Raw genomic sequence first — 24,396 nt, forward strand, 5'->3', positions numbered from 1 at the left:
AATTCACATTTTTTTTTCTGTGTAGGGGGGGAATGAGGGTTCAATAGAAATTCTATTTTGAATCATTATTTGCAACTTTCAGTTTCCTTGATTAGTAATAACAACATTTGTTTTTTTCCCAAAAAATAGTTATTAAAGTTTCAATTTCTGTGAATTTTGACATTTCTTGAAACAATAAAATGTTTTTTTTTTATATTTCTGAGGTATTTGTATTTTTTGGACTTAAGCAGATTTTTTTGGGACAGATTTGCTGGTTTCTGTGAGATTTTTGTACACTTTTTAACAAGAATGTTTTATTAAATAATTGGCAGTTGACAAAAAGTTTTTCAAGTAATATTTAAGTTTGATTGAATTCTTTACATTTTTAAGAGTAATCTGTCTTTTGCCGCAGATAATTATTAATTTTGTTTAATATTTGTACATATTTTATAATTGTATTTTTTTTATTGTAATTTAAACGAAAAGAAGCTCAGAATAGTGGCTTTTCTTTTTTTTTTAATTAAAATAAAACGTTTTCAAATACCTTCTTTAGTTTTTTTTTTTTTTTGTTATGAAAACTGTAATCTTTTTGCAAACCTAAAAAAAATAATTATGTTTGTGCATTGATACCAGTAAATTAAAAATAAGGGGGGGGGGAATGAAGTTCTTGCAAATCAGTCAATGGGAGAATGGATCGCAAAAGGTTGAGAAACACTGGTTTAAAATCACCAAAAACGATTTCATCGGTAAACTTCAATTTTTACCGAAATATCAATATACCGGTTTATAAAATAAAACATTTCATTTTTTCCGTTTTTTTGAAATGTGTGTGTGGTCCAATGTGTGTGTGGTCCAATCCAATACCCGCTAACCGGTAGCGAAATTATGGGAAAGTATAATTTGTATCAGACTGTGTACATGCCGAATGCTGATACAGCTTATCTCAGTCCCGGGTATTAGGTGGTGATAGCCCTCGCGCTGCTTCCAACGACCCATTTCAGAATGACAGAGCTCCTTGCGGTCCAATTCCGAGGTCGCTGGGCATTGTTTGGCCCCGCCTAAACATAGAAGCAAGCATCTGAAGGAAACTCGATCTATATTTAGACTTCTAATCCCCTCAGGCAAATCAGGGATCAGCGCGTATTTAATAATATGAGAAGAAGAGATAACATGTTTCAACACTACGGATCAATTCACTGCTAGAGTGTAAACCTTCTGATGGCCGACTGCTTAGCGTCCCAGACCACCACCACCACCAAAGGTGTGAGTTCGAATCCCACCTGATTCATTTTAGTTTTTATTCATATTCAAATTCCTGATTACAAATTTCAAAGGTACCGACCGGGATTTGATCCCTGATCCTTCTGCTTGGGAGACAGAAGCCGTAACCATTAAGCCACGGAGCCGGTTTTTTTTCCGTTTTTTTTTCCGTTTTTTTGAAATGTTTACCGAAATTCGGTAGGAAATGACTGGAAATCTACCCGTTTTACCTAAGTTCAGTTGAATTTTCGTCAGCCATCTTTGTTTATGTTCAAAGAAGTGAAAAAAGTAAGCTTATAGTTTTTTCTTAAAAGTAGTACCAAATCACCCGAAACTACGAATTAAAGGCACGGAAAACTGCTGTTCTGCTGTCGCAGATTTGTTGATGTAAAAATCATGTTACACATTTTTCTGTTTTCTTAAATCATATTTCTACTCGCTACTGCGATATTGCATAAGTTTTTGTACTTCATATTTTTTGTCGTACACGGAGAAAAAGGAGTTCCCAAAATCGTGAACAAGCGTTCATGAAAATGGGAACCACGAACAAAGTGTTCAAATTTCATGGTACGTTTTTCAAAATCGTACCATGGGATTTGAACACTTTGTTCGAGGTTCCCATTTTCATGAACGCTTGTTCACGATTTTGGGAACTCTTTTTTCTCCGTGTAGCTCTGGAACTAAATTTCATGCATTTAAATTTACAGCCTGACCTCCAGTTTTTATAGATCTAAGCTAAATTGATCTCTTGAATCCGAATCTTCCGGTTGCTTTCGCCAATTCTCAAAGGGAATCGAGATATTCAAGATAGCGTCCAAAGCCAATCAAAAAGATTTTATGTATGCCATCGACTACTCAAATTTAATTAATTTGGGGTCTCTTATTTGAATAATATTAAATCATTTTTCTTATTATTTTTTAATCATCTATGTGCAACTTGGTATACACTACCTATTGTTTGTATATTGCCATATATTGCCATTTGATAATTTTTTTAGATGTTCAAAAAATAGCTTATAGCAAGGTCACTTTTTCTTTCCAAATTAAACACAAAAATCAAACTTGTTGTAATTCAATAATTTATTTGTTCATAAGTCAATAAAACATACAAAAAAATGCAGATCGGTTGACACTCAAAATTGACCTTAATCCTACTTAAAATTCGCTTTATTTTATCATCTTAAAATCTACGATTCTCCTCTCAAAAAAAGAATACTTTCACGGTAACATATTTTGCACTTGCTCTCTTCCGCTCATCCTTGCACCGTATCAAACGGGCGCAAAATTCCGGGCGGTCCTCCAAAACTTCCGGTAAAGGTATTTCCACCCTGCTGCTGCACCGGTGGCCTCACCACCGCACCACCCTGTTGCTGCTGCTGCTGAACTCCCCCCGCAAACGCGACTCCGGGCGCCGACGGCGGCAAAATCGTTCCGTCCGGCTTGACGTGCGTTCCGGGTTGCTTCTGGTTGCCGAGCAGCCCGGGGGCACCGCCGAAACTTCCGCTAAACTTGTTGCCCACGTACTGGCCCGGTTTGGGCGTTGGTCGCACCGGTTGCTGGGGTTGCTGCTGGAATTCGAAACTTCCGGTGTAGGTTCCGCCGGGGGCGGCGGTGGGTCGTTGCGGGACCGGTTGGAAGGGGGTGGGTGGATTTACGATGTTCGGGACTTGGGTTTGTGGGGGTGGTGGTGGTGGTGGGGGTTGGAAGGAGACTGGTCGTTGAGGAGTCGCTGGGACGGGGGTGGTTGGTTTGTAGGCGGTTCCGAGGTTCTGCTGGTTTCCGAGGAATCCGGGAGCGCCTCCGAAGGAGCCGGTGAATTTGTTGACGGGTTTGGTTGGGGCAGGAGTTGGACGGTTGGTTGGCTGGAAGTAGGTTGGTGGAGGAGCTGGAGCTGATGGGGGTGGTTGCGGAACGGGTGCTGGAGGTGCCGGCTTGTTCGGTTGAGGAGTTGAAGTGTATGCTGTGCCTAGATTCTGTTGGTTACCGAGGAATCCAGAGGCGCCACCGAATGATCCGGTGAATTTGTTGACTGGGGCTTGCGTTGGTCGTGGCTGCTGGGGAATCTGCTGGGTTATCTGTGGTCTCTGAGGAGTTTGTTGGGAGTAGGTGGGCACTTGTTGGGGAACGGGAGGTCGTTGAGGAGCCTGAGGTTGTTGAGGTTGAGGTCGCAGTGGGACTTGCTGGGGAATTTGTGGTTGAACAGGTCGCTGGCCAATCTGCGGAGTCTGCAGTGGAATTTGTAGCGGACCTTGAGGTTGAGCACCCTGGTTGAAATCTGTGGCAGGTTTGTCGAATGGCAATGCCTGACCGGTGCTGAGTTGAGGTCCGAAAGGGTCCTTCACAAAGATTGGGGATCGTTCCGTACCAACTTCGACCTTGAAGATGACGTTCTGCTCTTCTGGGAACAAAGGTGGAAGCAGGCCGTTCAACGGGGTCTGTACAAAGGTAGTCTGAGCATCGTCAGAAGTTGGGATGATAGCGCCTGCCACAAACTGGAACTTGGTCGTAGTTGGAGGAGTTGTCGTTGTTGGGTACGCGTTCGGTTGTGGTTGTCCAAAGTTCGTTGATGGATTTGGTGGGAACAACACTGGCTCAAGGATTCCCGAAGCGTAGCTGGGTACCTTGAAGTTCCAGTTGCCAATTTGGTTCGTCTTGGTTGGCTGCTGGACTTCCCTGTTGACGTCGGTCAAAAAGCCCACCGAATCCAACCCGGTTGATCCAAGATCCGTGTACGGCGTAACCGGATTGCCATAGCTATCCTTTGCTCCCGATGGAGACTGCGCGGCCGGTGACTTCAGGTCCACATTCGACAGCTCGTTGTTCAGCGTTCCAGGGATCGCGTTCAACGAGGCGTCCGCCGAAAAGCCCAAATTCCTGGCGCCTCGCAACCCGGATATGACCTGCGGGTTAAGCGGTTTGATCGACAGGTTGATGATTTTGCTGTCCGACTCGGGGAAGTCGTTGGTGAACTTGTCGATCGATCGTGCCGAGATCCCTGCAAGCATACAACAGATAATTGATGACTACCAACTCTCATAACTCATCTCTATCGAGATATTCAATCTCAAGCAAGTAGAAAAAATCATGATATTCGAATTAAATTGCAAGAATATAGCGATTACGCGATCAATTACCCGTTGCGCGATCACCGGCTGCGTGTTCTGCCGCGGGAGAGTTGGTCCCGTCGGTTCCCTCCGAAGTCAACACCGCTGAAGCGAAAAGAAGAAGAAATCTCGTTACGGATCATCGTCAATTTTGCTGAGCAATTCTATGGACGCGCCCCCCTCGGGCAACGAATAGTTCTGGCCGGGCCCAGCCCAACCAAATTGGTCAAGTCACTTTGCGTTTTAGTACGGCTATAATATCTGTAATGAAGCACCCTGCGGACACCGGTTGTCTACACGAGATATCCGTTAAATTGTCGTTTCAAGGCATATTGTGTACACAGAAAACTCATTCTAATATTCCGAATGAAGTCGTGACGCCACGGTGACGTGGTCCTGAACTTGACCTTGCACCTCTCTAAAGTGTCATAAAACGGTAGATCCTCACACCTTGGAACGAAGTCAACGGTCTCCAAACGGATAGAATAGCGGATGTCTGCGTACTTTTTCTTGCGGGGTTCGGCCTTAAATGGGGTTCTGATTTGCAGTGTGGGAAGTACAGAAACTAGAAGCAACTTAAGAGCAAGCAGACTTCTTGTGACTCATGACCTGGCTTGTACTTTCAGAACGAATTAAATTGATTCGTCACTGTCAGACTTCGTTGAAAAGAGCAGAAAATAAACAAAATCCTGTTTAAGTCATTTGTTTGAAAAATCCAGCACCATTTTTTGTACGTAATCGACATCGATCAATCTTCAATTCCGTGTGTGAACAATCGTGTGACGATGTATTAGATGTGACCAAAGTTCCCGTTTGATTGCTTCATATCAGACAATGCAAGTCTGCAAATTTGATTTGATAAATTGATGTTATCAGTTGGTTAAAATTGATTACAAATTTAAAAAAGTTTTAAAACTACCAAATTTGCCTTCAAATCATTTGCATTCAGGAGTTCAATGTGACTTGCGTACGAATTTGCCTGTTCACAATGACTACGTGTAATCCTTCATATCCCATGGAATTCAAACATCAAGAGTATCCCATCACATCTTATCACCACACTTCAAGATTGACAACTCGGTTACACAATTGAGTCATGTGCTGACGACTGTCACGTGCCTCATGGTCGAAGGGAATTCCCTCCCTAAAAGGTCACTAACATTTGAAAAATTCTCTGATTTATGAATGAGTTACCAATTAACGACACATTTTTGCAATATTTTCATGAAAAAAAACAACTTTTTAAAACCAAAAGTGCCACTTAAAAACTTCAACGACCGCGGGATTAATCTTATCTAGAGCCTAATTGTTTTGAATGCCTTTGTGGTACACAGTGAAGGTAAAAATCCCGAAGTTGCTTATTGTCAACGATCGAATTACGTGTTGGCCCCTCGATAGGCTATTTAAGTGGCACATTTCAAGATAAGAGTGGGAGAGGGAGGATGTTGGTCGGTTTGTCATACGCGGATTTGCGACCATTCACGGAGGTGAATTTTAGAGGGTAACAACAATGGATGGAAGAATTTATAAAGCATGATTTGATCGAGATAGAGTGTATACTGTATAGAGTAAATGAAAAAGAAAATTAGAATCCATATCCAAAAAATCCCAGGAATCCCATGATACCCGGGAGTCATGAGCTCGCTTAGATCTGCTACAGTAGAAAAAATAGTTAAATTTTAGATGGTTGAAAAATTTAAGGTTAAATATTACTTCTTTTTTGGGTAATTTTACCCCAAATAATGTGTGCAAAATCATAAATTCAACAGACACTATTGAAAATTATATCAGTTTCTGATATAAAAATACACATTTCAAGAAATCTGTAACTATATTTTTTTCAGATTTTTGAAGAATCGAATTCAGATTAAAACAGCCTGGCTAATACATTATCAGATGCAAGCAGTAAACAAAAATAGAATAAATGATATGAAAGATGTTGTGTCGAAAAATGCGAACTTCACTTCTTTACACGTTAAAACAAAAACTATCAACTCGGGAAAAGAGAGAATTTGTACGGAAAGTCCCCCTTTTTCTCGAACTTGGGCTTTTAAGTGTTAAACAAGATAAAATTGTTTAAAAATCACTAGCATGTCCAGATTTTTGAGGGAGGTGGGGCAACAATATGAGCGTTTAGAGGATTTTCGTTTATGGACACCCCAGACCAATTCTAGAACAAAAATCTGCGGATGGTCACTGCCCCATGTTAATTTTAATTGTATTTTTTATTTATTTATTTATTTTTTTTTAAGTTTTAAGCAAAAACATTGCTAACATCATTTTTGGATATAGAGTTGAATTTACAATCAAAAAGTATTATACGGAAACTTTGATGAAGTGCGCTATTTTCAAGAAAAAGATACTTAAATTTTTGTATAAATTGACAAAGTAACATTCATGATTTGTCTTTTTGGTACTGAGAAACAATAAAAATGAAGTTTTCAGTCTAACCCAAACAGCACTCAATTAAAAAAAAAACTTAAAAAAATCAAAAAATATCTCAAAAAATAATGCTCTGTTTTACAATGTCAAAAAATTACTTTTCTGAAATGTTCGGATTTTTTCACAATAAATATTTTCAATATATTTAAATCAAGACTTAATTTCCAAAAGGGCCGAAGAAGAAATATTATGCACTTTGAATGATAGTCTTGATTTTAAAACTTTCCAAACTTTTTGAAGAGATCAGAAAATTTATCGAAATATTTATTTTTTTCTGAAACTAAAAATCGGAGGATTTGTTTCTGAAATAAAGAGGCATTTTTTATTATTATGACTTATCACAAAAATACAAAAATCTCAAAAACGGATTTTGGGAAATCATCATTTACTATTAAAAATTTATAAGAAAAACTAACTTAATCCACCAATGTGGTTGATGCCTTCCTCACTATTTACCAAAAATGAGTAATATGAGTGGTTTGGACACATATTTCAGCTATTTTTTTGAATCCAGAAAAAAACGTACACACATATAACTTAAGTAATCATAACTCGAGACAAGGTTGCCAGATCTTCAATGTTTTGGACTCATTGGAAAGGTTTTTCGATTACCTAACCAACGATGGGTCGGATGGTGGATCCGGACATAGTTTACATACATTTAAGTGGGATCCGGCTTCAAAAAAGTGCATCAATATCACTTAAGTGGACATATCTCGAGACAGGGTTGCCAGATCTTCAATGTTTTGGACTCGTTGGAAAGGTTTTTTGATAACCTAACCAACGATGGGTCGGATGGTGGATCCGGACATAGTTAACATACATTTAAGTGAGATCCTGCTTCCAAAAAGAGCATCAATATCACTTAAGTGGCCATATCTCGAGACAGGGTTGCCAGATCTTCAGTGTTTTGGATTCGTTGGAAAGGTCTTTTGATTACCTAACCAACGATGGGTTGGATGATGGATCCAGGCATAGTTTTCATGCATATAAGTGAGATCCGGCTTCAAAAAAGTGCATCAATATCACTTAAGAGGACATATCTCGAGACAGGGTTGCCAGATCTTCAATGTTTTGGACTCGTTGGAAAGGTTTTTCGATAACCTAACCAACGATGGGTCGGATGGTGGATCCGGACATAGTTTACATACATTTAAGTGGGATCCGGCTTCAAAAAAGTGCATCAATATCACTTAAGTGGACATATCTCGAGACAGGGTTGCCAGATCTTCAATGTTTTGGACTTGTTGGAAAGGTTTTTCGATAACCTAACCAACGATGGGTCGGATGATGGATCCGGACTTCGTTTACATACTTTTAAGTGAGATTCGCCTTCAAAAAGGTACATAAATATCACTTAAGTGGTCGTAACTTGAGACAGGGTTGCCAGATCTTCAATGTTTTGGACTCGTTGGAAAGGTCTTTTGATTACCTAACCAACGATGGGTTGGATGGTGGATCCGGACATAGTTTTCATGCATATAAGTGGGATCCGGCTTCAAAAAAGTGCATCAATATCACTTAAGAGGACATATCTCGAGACAGGGTTGCCAGATCTTTATGGTTTGGATTCGTTGGAAAGGTTTTTTGATAACCTAACCAACGATGGGTCGGGTGATCGATCCGGACTTCGTTTACATACATTTAAGTGAGATTCGGCTTCAAAAAAGTACATAAATATCACTTAAGTGGTCGTAACTCGAGACAGGGTTGCCAGATCTTCAATGTTTTGGACTCGTTGGAAAGGTCTTTTGATTACCTAACTAACGATGGGTTGGATGATGGATCCGGACATAGTTTTCATGTATATAAGTGAGATCCGGATAAATGTGAAAACACATTTTTATATATAACTTTTGAACTACTTATCGAAACTTCAAACAATTCAATAGCGATGTATGGGACCCTAAACCAAGTCGAATGCAACCAGTTTTATCAAAATCTGTCTAGCCAGTGCTGAGAAAACTTGGCAAGAATTTTCAACACATACATACATACACACACACACACATACACACACACACACAGACATTTGTTCAGTTTTCGATTCTGAGTCGATAGGTATACATGAATATAGGTCTACGAGCTGTATTTCAAAAGTTCATTTTTCGAGCAGGATTATAGCCTTACCTCAGTGAGGAAGGCAAAAATGTTTTTTGCCTTCCTCACCTCAATGAGGAAAGGCTTTAAAATCACTCGAAAAATGAACTTCTTTATTTGACCTCGTAGACCTTCACGTATACCTATCGACTCAAAATCAAATTCTGAACAAATGTCTGTGCGTGTGTCTGGATGTGAGTCCGTGCACCGAAAAACATGCACTCGATTATCTCCGGACTGGCTGAACCGATTTGGACCGTTTTGGTCTCATTCGATCCGTCTTGGGGTCCCACAAGACCCTAATTAATATTATGAAGTTGAGAAAAGTACTTCAAACGTTATGCTAAAAAAACGATTTTAACAAAAGTCCGGAAGATTGTAAAAAGGGTGGTTTTTGTAAGAAAATCCGTCATGCTATACATTTTTAGAAAGGTATTTGAAAGACCTTTCCAACGCGTTAAAAAGATTGAAGATCTGACAACCCCATCAAAAATTATGAGCACCCGAGCATGGGTAAATAACAAGGGAAATGCGTAATAATACCTTTCTCTGGTATCAATACCAAATTTTGGTATTCCTGGACCCTTTAAAATTTGTCTTAAGGATTATGCAAGAGCAAAATGTGGTATCATACCAATTTAAGGTATTGTTTTGATATTGCAAAATTGCAGAAAATGTCAATGATCGAACACCACATTTTGGTATTCTTTTGGTATTACAGTATTTTATCAAATTCCTCTGAAACTATGGGAAAATTTTGACCAATTTTGACAAAATAATTAATTTTGCGCTAAAATGATGTCTCAAAGCGAATGCTTTCATTCAAAACCGGAAATTTCAAACTTGATTTTAAACATTTTTGATATACCCCCTATAGAAATGACTTGAAATTGTGGAAAATTTTCTAAGTCAGGATGGCACATTTTGGTATTATTTTGGTATTAAAGTGTTTTATCAAATTTCTCTGAAACTATGGGAAAATTTTGACCAATTTTGACAAAATAATTAATTTTGCGCTAAAATGATGTCTCAAAGCGAATGCTTTCATTCAAATCCGGAAATTTCAAACTTGATTTTAAACATTTTTGATATACCCCCTACAGAAATGACTTGAAATTGTGGAAAATTTTCTAAGTCATGATGGCACATTTTGGTATTATTTGAATATTGAAAGGTTTCATCAATTTTCTCTGAAACTATGGGAAAATTTGTTAAAAAAATTTACGAGTTAATTAATTTTGCGCTAAAATGACTTGAAACCCAAAAATGTTAAAGATGATTTTAAAAATTAGTGTGATATACCCACTAATATTTTTTTCAAAAACGTTGAAATATCTCTAAGTCGGGATAACCAAATACTTTGAAAAACGAGTCAATCGACAGATTAATGAATTTTGGTGAATTTCAATTCAGTTTCATTTTAATAATACTTATTTTTCAATCTTGTTATTTTTCAGAAGCTTCAAGAACTTCAAGCACAGGCCGTTCATCAATGACAAATGCATTCGGTGTGGTGAAGAATATCACTAATAACAACATGGAATCATCAGGTGAGTAGATTTGGCTGTTGCATATGAATAATTTCCGTTTTTTCACTAACTGCAACTGCTGCACTAAAAATGGTATGAAAATACCAAATTTTGGTATTACTTGTTCAAATACCAGCGACCATAATGTGCTCTTGGTTGCCCAGTAATAGATGGTAAAATACCATGAAATCATACCAAAATCATGTATGTGAAAGACCACAAAAATACCAAAATATGATTTTCCAAGGGCGCGGGAATACCTAAAAATAAAACCATGGCAATACCAAGTTTTGGTATTCAAGCAATGTTCAAAAATCCAGAAGACCTCAACTTGGTATTGAAATGGTTTTATTTTGAGGTTTTATTTTACCCTTGGAATAACATGGTTTGGTATTGTTGTGCCCTTACACATACAAGATTTTGGTATGATTTCATGGTATTTTACCATCTATTACTGGGCAACCAAGGGCACATTTTGGTCGCTGTTATTTGCCCAAGTAATACCAAAATTTGGTATTCCCGTGTTATTTACCCCTGCTCGGGCAGTTAAGTGTTATTTATAGACTTTTTTAAAGCCGGATCTCAAATATTTTGATGAAAAAGTTGTTCGGATCTATCATGCGACCCATCGTTAATCAAAAGACCTTTCCAACAAGCCCAAAAGATTGAAGATCTGACAACCCTATCAAAAGTTATAAGTACTTTAGTGTTTTTGATACACTTTTTTGAGGCCGGATCTCAGATAATTTGATAAAAAAATAAGTGTTATTTATACACTTTTTTGAGGATGTGTAGTGTCTTTACTTTATGAATGTGAGGAAGGCACCAACCACCTAAAGGTGGATTAAGTAACGTTTTTTTTAGTTAATCTGATTGTTTCTGAATAGTTGTAAATTTAACCAATACTTTCAACTTTGCCGAAGACACCAAATCGATCGAATATTTCTGCTTAGGATGGAGATTTTAGAACACTTTTGAATAGACAGTTTCCAAAACTTCATGAAGACTTGTATGGGCAAACCAATGATGCAAAATGGCTTCTTCGGTCATAGAGAAGCCCTCTCAAAAGCTTAGGTCCATTTAAAATTACAAAAAATTTAAATGTCTTGAAGTCGACCGAATTCGTAGAGAATTGATCTATTAAAATTACATTTGCATTGTGCTGGTCTTTACGAAAAATAAAACATATATTATCGAGCACGGACGTGATTTGTATGCATAAAACTTAAACTTGCATAAATAACTCTTAAGTGACTACTATTAGCAAACATTTCAGTTTATCCAAATTTTAACATATCCCTTTCCGATTTTTTTTCTTTTCAAAAGAACATTTGTAATATACTTATTAGCAAATTGATAGTTTTTTTTTTAATTTATTTATGTTTCCCAAATTTTCCATTATTTCTAAAAAAAATGGGAATTCGTTTCCAACTTTCAAAATCTATTTTAAAATTTTGCTACATATCCTTTCTCAAAAAACATTTTTTTATTAAAAGATTTAAAGTCCTTTTTTGTACGGTTACTTCTCGAAATTGAATGAAGACTTGAATTGACGAACGGATATGCTGAATTGCTTATTTGGCCATGAAATTAGTTTTCAACAAGTTTCCCTTATTTCTTCTCAGAGCAATTCCAGCTCAAATCAGGAATTTTTCTGATACTTTTGTACACGACCCTCTCCGATTTCAATGAAACTTTGTAGACATGTTATCCTAGGCCTATAAAAGCCATTTTTGTGCATATGGAGCAAATAGTACTCGAGAATAACATTTGAGAAGGGCGTAAGGTCTTTAAATATTTTTGTATTCTGTGCATGCAGGATGGTATGTCTCTCCTAAAAAAATACAAAAATCATTTACTAAAACTGTTTTTTTGAAAAGTGGTCTAAACGTCAAAATTTTTGAAAACCGGTAGTGGAAATCGATTGCCCAGATAATTTTACATAAAAGTCTCTGTATTGACCATTGTCCTATGTCCAATACTTGGGAAGATACAGCGGTTTTAAAAATAAAAATGTTGAAAAAACGGGATTTTTGGTGGTTTTTGACAATTTCTATATGACAGACTTGGTTTTTCAGTCTCGTAAATATTTTTAACGGAAAGCTTGTCCAATTTCCCATAAGTTTGCCTTTGACAGCATTTCAATTGGATGTAAGGGCTTACAGATATAAGCTTAATTACATTGCTTATAACTGAAAATAGAATATTTCTTTCAGTGTGGTAGAAGCCAGGATAGTAAATTTGATTACGTAAATATAAAAACGATATAAATCAAAAAGCTGTCAAAGGCAAACTTATGGGAAATTGGACGAGCTTTCCGTCATTCTGTCATATAGAAATTGTCAAAAACCACCAAAAATCCCGTTTTTTCAACATTTTTATTTTTAAAACCGCTGTTTCTTCCCAAGGATTGGACATAGGACAATGGTCAATACGGAGACTTTTATGTAAAATTATCTGGGGAATCGATTCCCACTACCGGTTTTTTTAAAATTTTGACGTTTAGACCACTTTTCAAAAAAACAGTTTTAGTAAATTATTTTTGTATTTTTTTAGGAGAGACATACCATCCTGCATTTTTCGTCAGTCTTTTGGTAACATCTTAGGGTATTTCCTCAAAAATTTTGAGCGAAAAAAAATCGTGACATCACCTTCAAATTTAACTTTTAAACTTAAAAATTGAAAAATGACATAAAAGTGGCGTGTATTTTTGTTTCAGTGTATTTTTTCAGAAAGCCCGTCCAATTTCCTACAAGTTTGTCTTTGACCACTTTTTGATACGACGCAACGGCTTCGAGATACAGTAATTTTTAAGTTACAGAATACAACAATATTTTAATACCTTACGCCCTTCTCAAATGTTATTCTCGAGAACTATTTGCTCCATATGCACAAAAATGGCTTTTATAGGCCTAGGATAACATGTCTACAAAGTTTCATTGAAATCGGAGAGGGTCGGGTACAAAAGTATCAGAAAAATTTCTGATTTGAGCTGGAATTGCTCTCTCATTCGACAAGGATAGATGATTCCCCCTCTATTATTTTTCTTGTCAAATTCCAATGATTGTAAATCAAAATAAAGAAAAAAAAGTAGTTTTTTTAAAGCAGGACAGTAACAACTTTATTTAAAGACTTGTCTTCAAAAAAATTCAAAACGTCAAAATTTTGCTTGAAAATGAAATTTTGATTGTTAAATGTTGTACAATCTGCTGTATACGATTTGTAAGTAATTGTAAGATTTGAATTAATCAATTATTTATCTAGTAAATAATCAAAACATTCATAAATGATCTATTGAAAACTCAATGTAGTTTCATATTTAAAAAAAAAATAATTGCATTAAAAAACATTAAATTCGAAATTTATTTCTCCACAATGTCTCTCCTGGGGGGAAACTCCAAATAGACGTTATAAAAAATATGGGTTAAAACTTAAAAACAAATTAAAAAAAATAACTTCAAAAAAATCTGAAAAATGCTTATTTTGGAGAGATTGCCACTGTGCTCTGCCTGCGTCGCCGAGTAATTTCTCCGGCTGATCTCATCCACTACGACGCACCGTTCGTCCAACCACACAGCTGAGAATTATCTTCAGATCGATTGATTACAGTGAAGTGACACACAATCGGTGGTCAATGTCGCGTCGTCTCACACACTTTTACCCTCAGTAGTATACAGCGTAACGTCAATGAATTGCCGTTATTACACACGCCCCGAGTGTGCTGATGAATGAACGAAACAGAAAGTGCCCGTGTGTATATTGTTAATGTTATCATCTTTGCTCTCGTTCACTCGCATTTCAGAGCAAGTCTGCGCCGCGCGCCGGTCAAAAGCTCTTATCAGAGAGCGTTTAGTTGATGAATTGCTACAGCAGCCGTCGACGCGTACCACTAAGCCGGCTAGTCCTCTGGGAAATGTGTGTGTGTATTTAGTGTACCGGGAGGTGTCGATTTACCGGTCCAGTACCTTTTAACCAGGTGAAAATAATGCATTAGTTTCAGTCACCTGCCGGCGTTACCTGGTTGTGGGTGTTACTTGGGACTTGGAATCAGTCTACGAACTGATTTAGTGAAATATAGTAAGGAAGATCAGAGCCAGAACTTGGATACCTCTGGACGGGAAATGGTGATAGCTGCAAGTTAGGATAAACGGAATATTCAAACATCAAGCATGGAGGATTCGAAGAAGGAAGGTTAGTTTCGGAATAACCGTAATGGATTAGGAGTATGAAGTACAAAGTTGTGGATGATTAGCTTGAACAAAGTGAGCTGCAACTGGATACACACGGGCGAGTGGAAGCTTTGGTGAAGTGCATTCAGTTACTCGTTCTGAGTCATATGTCTACAACATCAGCCGGGTGTTGGTAATAATACTGTTCAGCTATTAATAATCCAGTGTGACAGGAATGGATGTCATGGGATGGAAAGCATCAATTTATCTCTATTTTATATGGTGCTGATGCTGATTGGTCAACAACACCTGGATGGGAATGCTATTAAAAGTGAATGAGTGTGCTTCGAACAAATAGTTAATGATTATCTTCGTTTCATGACAAATCGTGAAAACTAAACATGCATCCTATAAGGGGATATTGCAACTTATTTTTAAGCCTTCAAAAATATTTTTTGCTGAATTCTAAAAATACAGCAATATTCATGGCTGAGCAATTCTCTACAAAATCGGTCTTTTTTAATTTTTGTATTTTTTAATCCAGCTGAAACGTTTTTGGTGCCTTCGGTATGCCCAAAGAAGCCATTTTGCATCATTAGTTTGTCCATATAATTTTCCATACAAGTTTGGCAGCTGTCCATACAAAAATGATGTATGAAAATTCAAATATCTCATGTATCTCTGGAAGGGATTTTTTGATCGATTTGGTGTCTTCGGCAAAGTTATAGGTATGGATAAGGACTACACTGAAAAAATATGATACACGGTAAAAAAAAATTTGGTGATTTTTAATTTCATTTTTTGTCACTAAAACTTGATTTGCAAAAAACACTGCTTTTATTTTTTTCTGATATGTTTTAGGGGACATCAATTGCCAACTTTTCGAAAATTTCCAGAATGGGCACAAATTCTTTGACCGAGTTATGAATTTTTGAATCAATTCAGATTTTTTTTTAAAATCGAAATATTGGTCGTAAACATTTTTCAACTTTATTTTTCGAGGTAAAATTAAATTTGCAATAAAAAAATACTTTAGTGAAATTTTGATAAAGTGCACCGTTTTCAAGTTATAGCCATATTTAGGTAACTTTTTTGAAAAAAATCACAGTTATTAATTTTTTCAATTAGAGCCCACCGTTGAAAAAAATAATTTTGATAAGCTAAGAAAATTCTCTATAATTTGCATTCTTGAACTTTGTTGATACGAGCCTTAGTTGCTGAGATATTGCCATGTAGAGATTTAAAAAACAGGAAAATTTATGTTTGCTAAGTCCCAAACAACCCACCATTTTCTAATGTCGATATCTCAGCAACTAATGGTCCAATTTACAAAAGTTAAATATAAATCTTTTATGAATGTTCCATTTTTTATCTTAAAAAAAACTTTAAAGATTTGGATACTCATTTCATAGATACAGAATATATAGGGGAGAGTGGGGAGACTTGATCCCCTTTTTTTGTATCGCACATAACTCTGTCAATTTCTCACAAAACTATGATCTTTTTGCAAGAATTGAAAGCTTAAACATTCAACTATGTTTGGCTGATAAGGGTATTTCATCAGATAAACTCTTCGAATAATGCCAAGCCTTTTAAAAAAATATTTTAAACCGGCATTTTCAAAATGTTGGGGGTAATTTGATCCCCCTTTCAACATTTTGAAGAAATCTTAAGCAAAATGTTTCTTTTTCATCCAAACTTTTAATTTTCTATAAGATACAGTAATTTCACATAAACCTGTACGTTTGTGTTCAAAATATAACAAGTTTAGCATGTAAAATATTTAAAAACTTAAAATTTTCTTTTTTAGACCAAAATTAAGCATGTTTACAAAAGCTGGTAATTTTTGTTTACAAAACTTTTGAAAAATGGTTCAAACTGCAGTTAGTTATGTACAACTATACTAAAGGAAACTATGTACGAAAATCCAGCCAAATTATTTAATCTTCAGGCTGATTCCAGTGACTGTAAAAATGCAGGGATCAAGTCTCCCTTAACGCACTTTTTTAAACAATTGATTGTAAAAATAGTATGACGATAAATTTAACGTCAAATGCGTAAGGGTTTTGGAGTTAATATGTTTATCAAACAATTCATGTATAAAAAATATTTTTTTGAATAATTTTTGAGTGTGTTCTATACTTATCAAAACAAAGAAAAAAGATCTCTTGGAAGTTTTTTGCAGCACTTCTTAGTAAAATATGTGTAACTCAATCCAAACATTTTTTAATTTTTTTCTTTGTTTTCTACAATGAGTTTTAGTCAATTTCGCACAACTTTCTAGAACAAAGCTAATTGTTTTACCCACATGCTGACGAGATACAGGCTTGGGATCAAGTGTCCCCGGGGATCAAGTCTCCCCACTCTCCCCTAATCATAGACTGTATTTGAAAACTGTCTTACAGATATATAAATTATATATTGTATATTTGATCAACAAAGACAGCTGTCGACATTGTATGATAGTTTATTGATTAAAAAGGGAAGACCGCTAAAAATTTTAAGCCAAAAAGATACAAATTCAGTCATTTTCTACTTTGCTGGAGGGATTGAGAATCAGAGCAAAGTTTAAAAACATTCAAAAGAAAAAAAATAATATGCTCCGCTAGTATCTACCATCGGAAAAGTTAAAAAAAAAATCACTTAAGAGTAATTCTCTAAAATATTACACGTTTGTGATCGGACCCGAATGACTCTTGAGTTAAGTGGTCCTTAAACGCAAATAAATAAAATAAACACGTTTGTGAGATTTGAGATTTTGTATTTTTATATTTCAAACTTTCCATACAAGTCTCGTACAAATTCGCTAGCTGGTCTTACAAAATGGGTATGGGAATAATTTAAAATCAGTATTTTGGGAAAAAATACGATCGATATGGTATTTTAAGCAAAATTGTACGTTATGATAAGGATCAATGTTGTAAATGAGTGATAAAGATTAGATAAAGATAAAGTGATAGAAAAAAACATCATTTGATGATTCTTGCACCAAAATATCAGAGAATAGGGCAATGGTCACTAAAGCTTGTGAGTTCTCTTATTTTCTCTTGCTTGCCAACAAGAGCATTCTCTTTCTATCAAGCTTTCTCTTTTACTGTTTGACGCACACTCGCCGTAGATTCTTCTTTTTTTCTCCGAAAACCACAATGACAGAACGTGAGTGAAGGATTTATGGCGGTTTTTGTGGCTACGTTCTGTTAAAAGTGGATAATTGTGAATGTAAAAACGAGAGAGAAACAGAGATTGTACGAGGGATTGTGAGGCGATAGAGACCGGCTTTTCTTGGTATCTACTGATAATTTTGCGACAAAAAGAAGGGCAAATGAAATATTCGGAATGATGATTGTAGTCGCTGAGAACTGAAATTTTGATATTTTTACAACACTGATAAGGCAGCTCAGGAAAAAGCGAACCCGATTTTTTTCCATTTCAATTTTTTTAAATTTATTTCTAGATGTAAAATCGAATTTGCAATTGACCAAAAAATTTAAAGTACCACAAAGAGTTAAACACATTGTAAAGTCATGATACTGTGAAAAAAATGAAAATTTCAATATATTCACAAAAATATTTGTTTTTTCTAAAATGTTGCGTCAATTTTTGATGTGTTTGATGAGTTGAAAAATGCTCTGTTTGATTAAATATACGAAAATTAACGTTATTCAATGTATCCTGAATCGTTTACAATCAATGGTACAAGTTTTTTCAATACAAATTCAATTTTTAGCAACATTTTTTTTACTGTCCTCCGATTTTTCGAAAAAAGTTCAAAGGGGAAATACTTTCGCAACTATTTGTTCAATTTTGCAATTTCAAAAAAGGGGCATATGTGAAATTTTCTGATCTTTTCAAAAAAATAATTCCAAAATGTTCAATTCAAGTCTAACATTTAATTAGGCCAAAAAACACTTATGCTAGAAATTTTCAAGTGTTAGGCTTGATGAGAAAATATTTTAATTTAAAACATATGAAAATTTTAAATAAACTTCATTATTTTTTCGTTGTAAATCGTTGATAAACACAATTTCCTTGACAATTTTACTTTTTGTCCACAAAACCTCCTCCACAACCTTCCCAGCTAAGTCAATTAAAAAGCGTACTAATCGCTGAGCTGATAAGCACATTCAATTGTCTCAGTCTATCAATTGATTTCGATTACAGCTAATCACTCATTGTTGGGCGATAAATCGCTCGCTATATCGTACCATGCAAACAAAACTTTTCATTCGTCCTAGTGAGGTTCAAATTTCATTTAATTCATTTCTTGAAAAAATTAGAAAAAAAATATTTAATTATGCAAGTGAATTGTTGTTGAGTTTCTTTTCGATTATAAACACTTTTATCTCAAACTTTTTCCAAGTGTCGATCATTCAAGCTGTTTGTGTACTCCCTGTTGAGTGCAAACAACCCTTTCATAATTTAGTACACACTACTAGCGTAGTGAGAGGTGTAAGCACTAGAACCGGATTGAAGCACTACGGCAGCCAGCCCGTCGGAGCGGTGCGTTATCTTATCTTATCATCGTCGGGGTATTTATATGGGATTTGTAGGAGGACGCTCGGGTCTTTATGGGGTTCAATTGACCGTTTATAGGCAGATAAAACCGAGTGGCGTATATGCAAAGAAAAACCATCCTATCATGCCATCCATTTTGGAGCTGAGCCAATAATAATGTGACGTTTGACGTGTCAATGATTTCAATTGAACGTTTGTGATTTGTTGATTATTTGCTATCACTGTTTGACGGTTTTTTTTTCGAGTTTTGAGCGGGTACTTGAGCCGTTCAAGTGTGACATTGAAATGGAACCAGACGGTGGAAATGTAGTTTGGAATTGTGTTGACCAGATGCTTGAAAAGGTTGGTAATACAATGCATTTATTGCTTAACTTGTTTGAATACAAATTTTGACACGCAATAAAAAAAAAACTTTTTTAATATTAATTTTAGGTGGTTGGTGCCTTCCTTACATTAATAATGATTTTAAAATATGACATTGACCGACTTACAAGTTTTTTCATAATTTTTCTTAAGTTCTCAAAATAATATTAAAGAGTAATCTAAAATTTCAAGGGCAATGGCCAATAAAACATTCTTAACCCACATATCAGTCTAGTTTAGTATTCGACCTTACAGATCAGATAGGTTCTATCCACCCTCCAAAATTAGACGTTTACAAGCCACGTGCTCGCTGCTTGCCGTCTACTGCCCTCAATCGATCATCGGCGATACCCAATCAATCAAACTCGCCGGTCTCCCCAACGGAGAGAACCCTACTACCAACCGATTTGTTATTGAAAAGGGACACCAACCGGACACTATCTATAGAAGCTGTAGATATGACAAGTATGACGGGCTTAGTGGGTAATTATGCAACCCGCGGTCATCGACGCTATCTATTGTGGGAGATACATATATTTACTACCTTGTCCGAGTGCGTCAATACATGGAGGTCTAATCTGAGGATTTGTTTTGCTTTCGATTTCCAGAGGTCGCGTCCACCAGCGGCGAAGTGAAAGACGTCGAGGGTGAGCCCAAGGTAACTTGCACATTCCACACGCACCAACCCGACTTGGTAGTTCTATAACTTCTCCATGTTTTTTTCGTTTATTGTGTTGTTGCAGAAGCTCAAGTACCCACGGGCCATTCCATTCATTATCAGCAATGAGTTCTGCGAGCGGTTCAACTACTATGGCATGCGAAGTAAGTGTTTTTTACTGAGGTAGCTGGATTAGTGTGCACTAATGGAGGTTTATCTTTGATCCGCAGCGATTCTGGTGCTGTACTTGACCCGTAAGCTGGATTACGACGATGACACGGCAACGGTACTGTACCACTCGTTCACGACCCTGGTGTACTTTATGTGCGTCATCGGTGCGATTATCTCGGACAGCTGGCTGGGCAAGTTCCGAACGATCCTGTACCTGTCGCTGGTGTACGTCGGCGGTAGCACGCTGATCGCGCTCGGAGCGATCCCCACGTGGGACGTCGACGCGCGGATAATGACGATCTTTGGGTTGCTGTTGATCGCCATCGGTTCCGGTGGTATCAAACCGTGCGTGGCGGCCTTTGGCGGGGAGCAGTTCAAGATGCCCGAGCAGGCCAAGTACCTGGCGGTGTTCTTCTCGATGTTCTACTTTGCCGTCAACTCGGGCTCGTTCGTGTCGACCATGTTGACGCCGATCTTGCGCGAGGACGTCAAGTGCTTCGGCGATGACGATTGCTTCTCGCTGGCGTTCGGCGTTCCCGGTATGCTGATGATCACCTCGATCATCATCTTCTTGCTGGGTAAGCCGCTGTACAAGATCGTCGCACCGGCTGGAAACATGTTCATGAAGGTGTCCAAGTGCATCTGGGTAAGTGACATTTTGTTTCTTAAGTTGATCGAGGTATAACGAACGATTCTTCTTCTACAGACTGCCATCCGGACACGATCCAAGGAAAAGTCCGTCAACCCACGCGAGCACTGGCTGGACTACTCGGAAAAACGCTGGGGTCAACAGTTGGTGGATGAGACCCGCATTCTGTTGAACGTGCTTCGGCTGTACATCCCTCTGCCGGTGTTCTGGGCTCTGTTCGATCAGCAAGGTTCCCGATGGACCTTCCAGGCGACTCGCATGGACGGCGATCTTGGCTTCTGGACGATCAAGCCTGATCAGATGCAGGTCATCAATCCCCTGTTGATCCTGGTCTTTATCCCACTGTACGAAGTTGCCTTCTACCCGCTGCTGTCAATGATCGGTATCCGACGACCACTGCAAAAGCTGACCCTGGGAGGAATCTTCGCCGGAGTCTCCTTCGTCATTTCCGCAATCATCGAAATGCAACTGGAAGACACGTACGCCGTGCTCCCGAAGGCTGGAGAATCCCAGCTGCGCATCTTCAACGGTATGAACTGCGACTACAACGTGGAAACCAGCCTGGCCGATCACGCGACGTTCGTGCTGAAGGCCAAGGAGATGTTCGAGGAAAAGTACGTACGAGTCAGCGGGCAGCAGTCCTTCACGTACAATTTCTCATCGAACTCGAATGACCCGGCCTGTAACGCAGAGATCAGCGGACAGTTCGCAATGGAAGAGCACAAGCAGATTTCGTACTTTGTGAACAATCGAGATGGTTCTGCACCGAATTTGATGCGCTACGAAGACGAAACGGACAAGTCCTCCAAGGGTTATCCGCTGTTCCGAGTGCTTGGTAACACCGCCCAAAACACCACGATCGTGTTCAAGGACCTGGACTCGGGTGATCCATTTAATCGTCATACCAACGGAACTTTCGTCTACGACATCGTTGATTCCTACCCATCTCGTTACGAGATCTTGGTTGATGGGAAGCCCACCAAGGAGTACACGTTACGGCTTGGCGGAGTCTACGCGATCATCGTCGGTGAAGAGGGCAATGACTACGTGAGTATTGCTTACGATCAGTGATCATCACTTCATTACTAACTTTTTACCATTCCAGTGGACCGAAGCGATCGTCGTCACCGAACCCAACTCCGTCAACATGCTGTGGCTGGTTCCGCAGTACGTTGTAATGACCCTGGGCGAAGTCATGTTCTCGATCACCGGGCTGGAGTTCTCCTTCACGCAGGCTCCGGAGAGTATGAAGTCCGTACTGCAAGGCTGCTGGCAGCTGACGGTCGCAATCGGTAACCTGATCGTGGTCATCGTGGCCGAGGCCAAGTTCTTCGACGCCCAGAAGTGGGAGTTCATCATGTTCGCCGTGCTGATGTTTGTCGACATGGGCATCTTTGCCGTGCTGGCGTACTACTACAAGGCCATTCCACTGAAGAACTACGACGAGGACGACGCCAACACGACGTTGCCGATCGAGGACAAGAAGAACGGTGACGGGTTGGACAATCCGACTTTTTCCAAGAGTGAATAAAGTGACAACGCTTAGTTAGGCTAGCAATCGAGCTGTTGTACAGCTTATGTTTAGATATATTAGGAGACAAATAAATAAACTTTCTTGTACACATTTCGAGCATGACTCATCGTCAATTCCGACCGTTGATCGCGCAAAACTGCGACGCTAGTCACGCTTCATCAATCTTGTCCGCAGGTGATCGCGCATGACTTCAGGAAGACTTGTTTACCACATTCCATTTTCAACCCAACTCTTTGTTATTGCCGGTGAGCGACGATCCAAATCGGTCATCCCCGAAGGTCTGGGCCCGCAGGGAATGTTTTTGTTTTGATCGAGATTCCCCAAATATCTACATCCTGTTTTGCAACGTGTGTTCTTCCCAACCCTATAAATCAATGAGGCTGTTTATGAGGTTCGAATCGTAGTTGTTGGAGGCGTTTTGCGCCGGGTCATATTTATTCTTTTTAATCGACGACGACTCGAATCGTGTGAGTGTGATTCAGCACGGTTTGGCTTGGAGGAATCCAAGTGAGAGGGTAGATGTTATTAGATCTATAAATAACGGCTGATTATATTGCACTCCCAATGGGTGGATTAGAGTCGTGCAATTTACTTGGGGAAGTGTCGTGCACGAAAGTTCAATCTCAATTCTAATCGATGATATATGATAGAGTTACGGACACACTGTGATAACCCGTTAAGTGCTTGGAAAGGGAATACTTGGCCCCAGGCCCGTAGCCAGGGGGAAGGGCTTCCGGGCTGCAGCCCCCCCCCCCCCCCGAAATTTTTTCCAATTTTTTTAAAATTGAACTACCTTGAAAAAATCTTAAATCAATGATTGTGTGTTCTCTTCCCAGAAATAATTTGTAAGATAGAGAATCAAGAATTGATTGATCAAACTAAGTAATTTGCCTGTCCATTGCCGGGCCATTGTGGGTCTCGTGGCGCAGGGGTAGCGGCTTCGGCTGCCGATCCCGATGATGCTATGAGACGCGGGTTCGATTCCCGCCTTATCCACTGAGCTTCTATCGGATGATGAAGTAAAACGTCGGTCCCGGTTTCTCCTGTCTCGTCAGAGCACAGTGGTTCAAAAGGCTGTTTTGACGAACTTAAATGTTTAGAGCAAAAAGTAAGCATTTTCGTGCTTTGACATGTTCTACAACTTTGTTCAGCGTTGTCATGGCCTACTTTTGGTAAAATTTGTTTTTCAAAATACTCATCACAGCAGGCTATGGAATTTCTAACTTTTGACAGTTAAGAGATAGAGCTTTGGTGTCTTGGGCAAAGTTGTAGGGCTGAAAATGTCCACAAACTTTGTCGAAGACGCCAAAGCTCTATCTTTGCGCTGAATACCAGTTTTGGAACCTTTTTCATAAATCCCTGCCAAAAAACAGTTTTTTGAATAAAACTATGTTAAACTTTGATTTTAGACGATTACAATGTTCAGAAGAGTTGTTAATAATATCAAAACAAACAACTTTGTCGAAGACGCCAAATTGAAAGGAGCTATATGTGATGAGTTATAGCAAGATTTCGTGATAATTTAGCTAGTTTTCGAGCTCGGTATACAAAGCCTCGGGCAAATTTGGGCAAAAACCCATACAATAGGCTTCAAGTATGACTATTCCACTACAAAATGTCGGATGAATCATTCGTCCGAAGGTTTACGGTCATAGATTTCCGAGCATTTTAATTTATTTTATTTTTGATGACTATTTAAATGCATTTAGGACACTTTTAAGGCACATAAGCCATTTTTGCGATTTATTCGGACACACGAGGCGTGTAGGCCAGACTCTTGTGAAAATTTTGATGTATTGGAAGTCTATCTTTCGAACTTATTGGCTAATAAATAATATGAATGTTTGAAATAATTTATTGTCTTTGCAACACCAACGTTATGACGATGACTAGATGTCTAGATTCGCCGAAAAGCTCTTTTGG

At 38.2% G+C, this 24,396-nt stretch overlaps 2 protein-coding genes across 2 annotated transcripts in view; one reads left to right on the plus strand and one right to left on the minus strand.

Annotated features, from left to right (window-relative positions):
• Window positions 1-2,298: 2,298 nt before the first annotated feature.
• Window positions 2,299-24,396, minus strand: part of LOC120429086 (uncharacterized) — a 36,298-nt gene continuing 14,200 nt past the window's right edge. Inside the window, exons 2-3 of the mRNA XM_039594248.2 lie at window positions 4,374-4,448; window positions 2,299-4,234 (exon numbers count right to left, since the gene is read on the minus strand). Of these exons, the coding sequence (XP_039450182.1) occupies window positions 2,493-4,234; window positions 4,374-4,448 (1,817 nt within the window). The 3' untranslated portion in view covers window positions 2,299-2,492. The remainder of the gene's footprint in view (window positions 4,235-4,373; window positions 4,449-24,396) is intronic.
• Window positions 14,266-22,559, plus strand: LOC120429081 (peptide transporter family 1). The gene is made up of 6 exons (XM_039594240.2): window positions 14,266-14,605; window positions 20,070-20,119; window positions 20,205-20,283; window positions 20,350-20,936; window positions 20,997-21,986; window positions 22,045-22,559. Exons 1-6 carry the CDS (start codon window positions 14,584-14,586, stop codon window positions 22,468-22,470), a joined length of 2,154 nt encoding a protein of 717 aa, XP_039450174.1. The 5' UTR covers window positions 14,266-14,583; the 3' UTR covers window positions 22,471-22,559.

The sequence above is a fragment of the Culex pipiens genome, chromosome 2 (genome assembly GCF_016801865.2).
Source record: "Culex pipiens pallens isolate TS chromosome 2, TS_CPP_V2, whole genome shotgun sequence".
Lineage (NCBI taxonomy): Eukaryota > Metazoa > Arthropoda > Insecta > Diptera > Culicidae > Culex > Culex pipiens.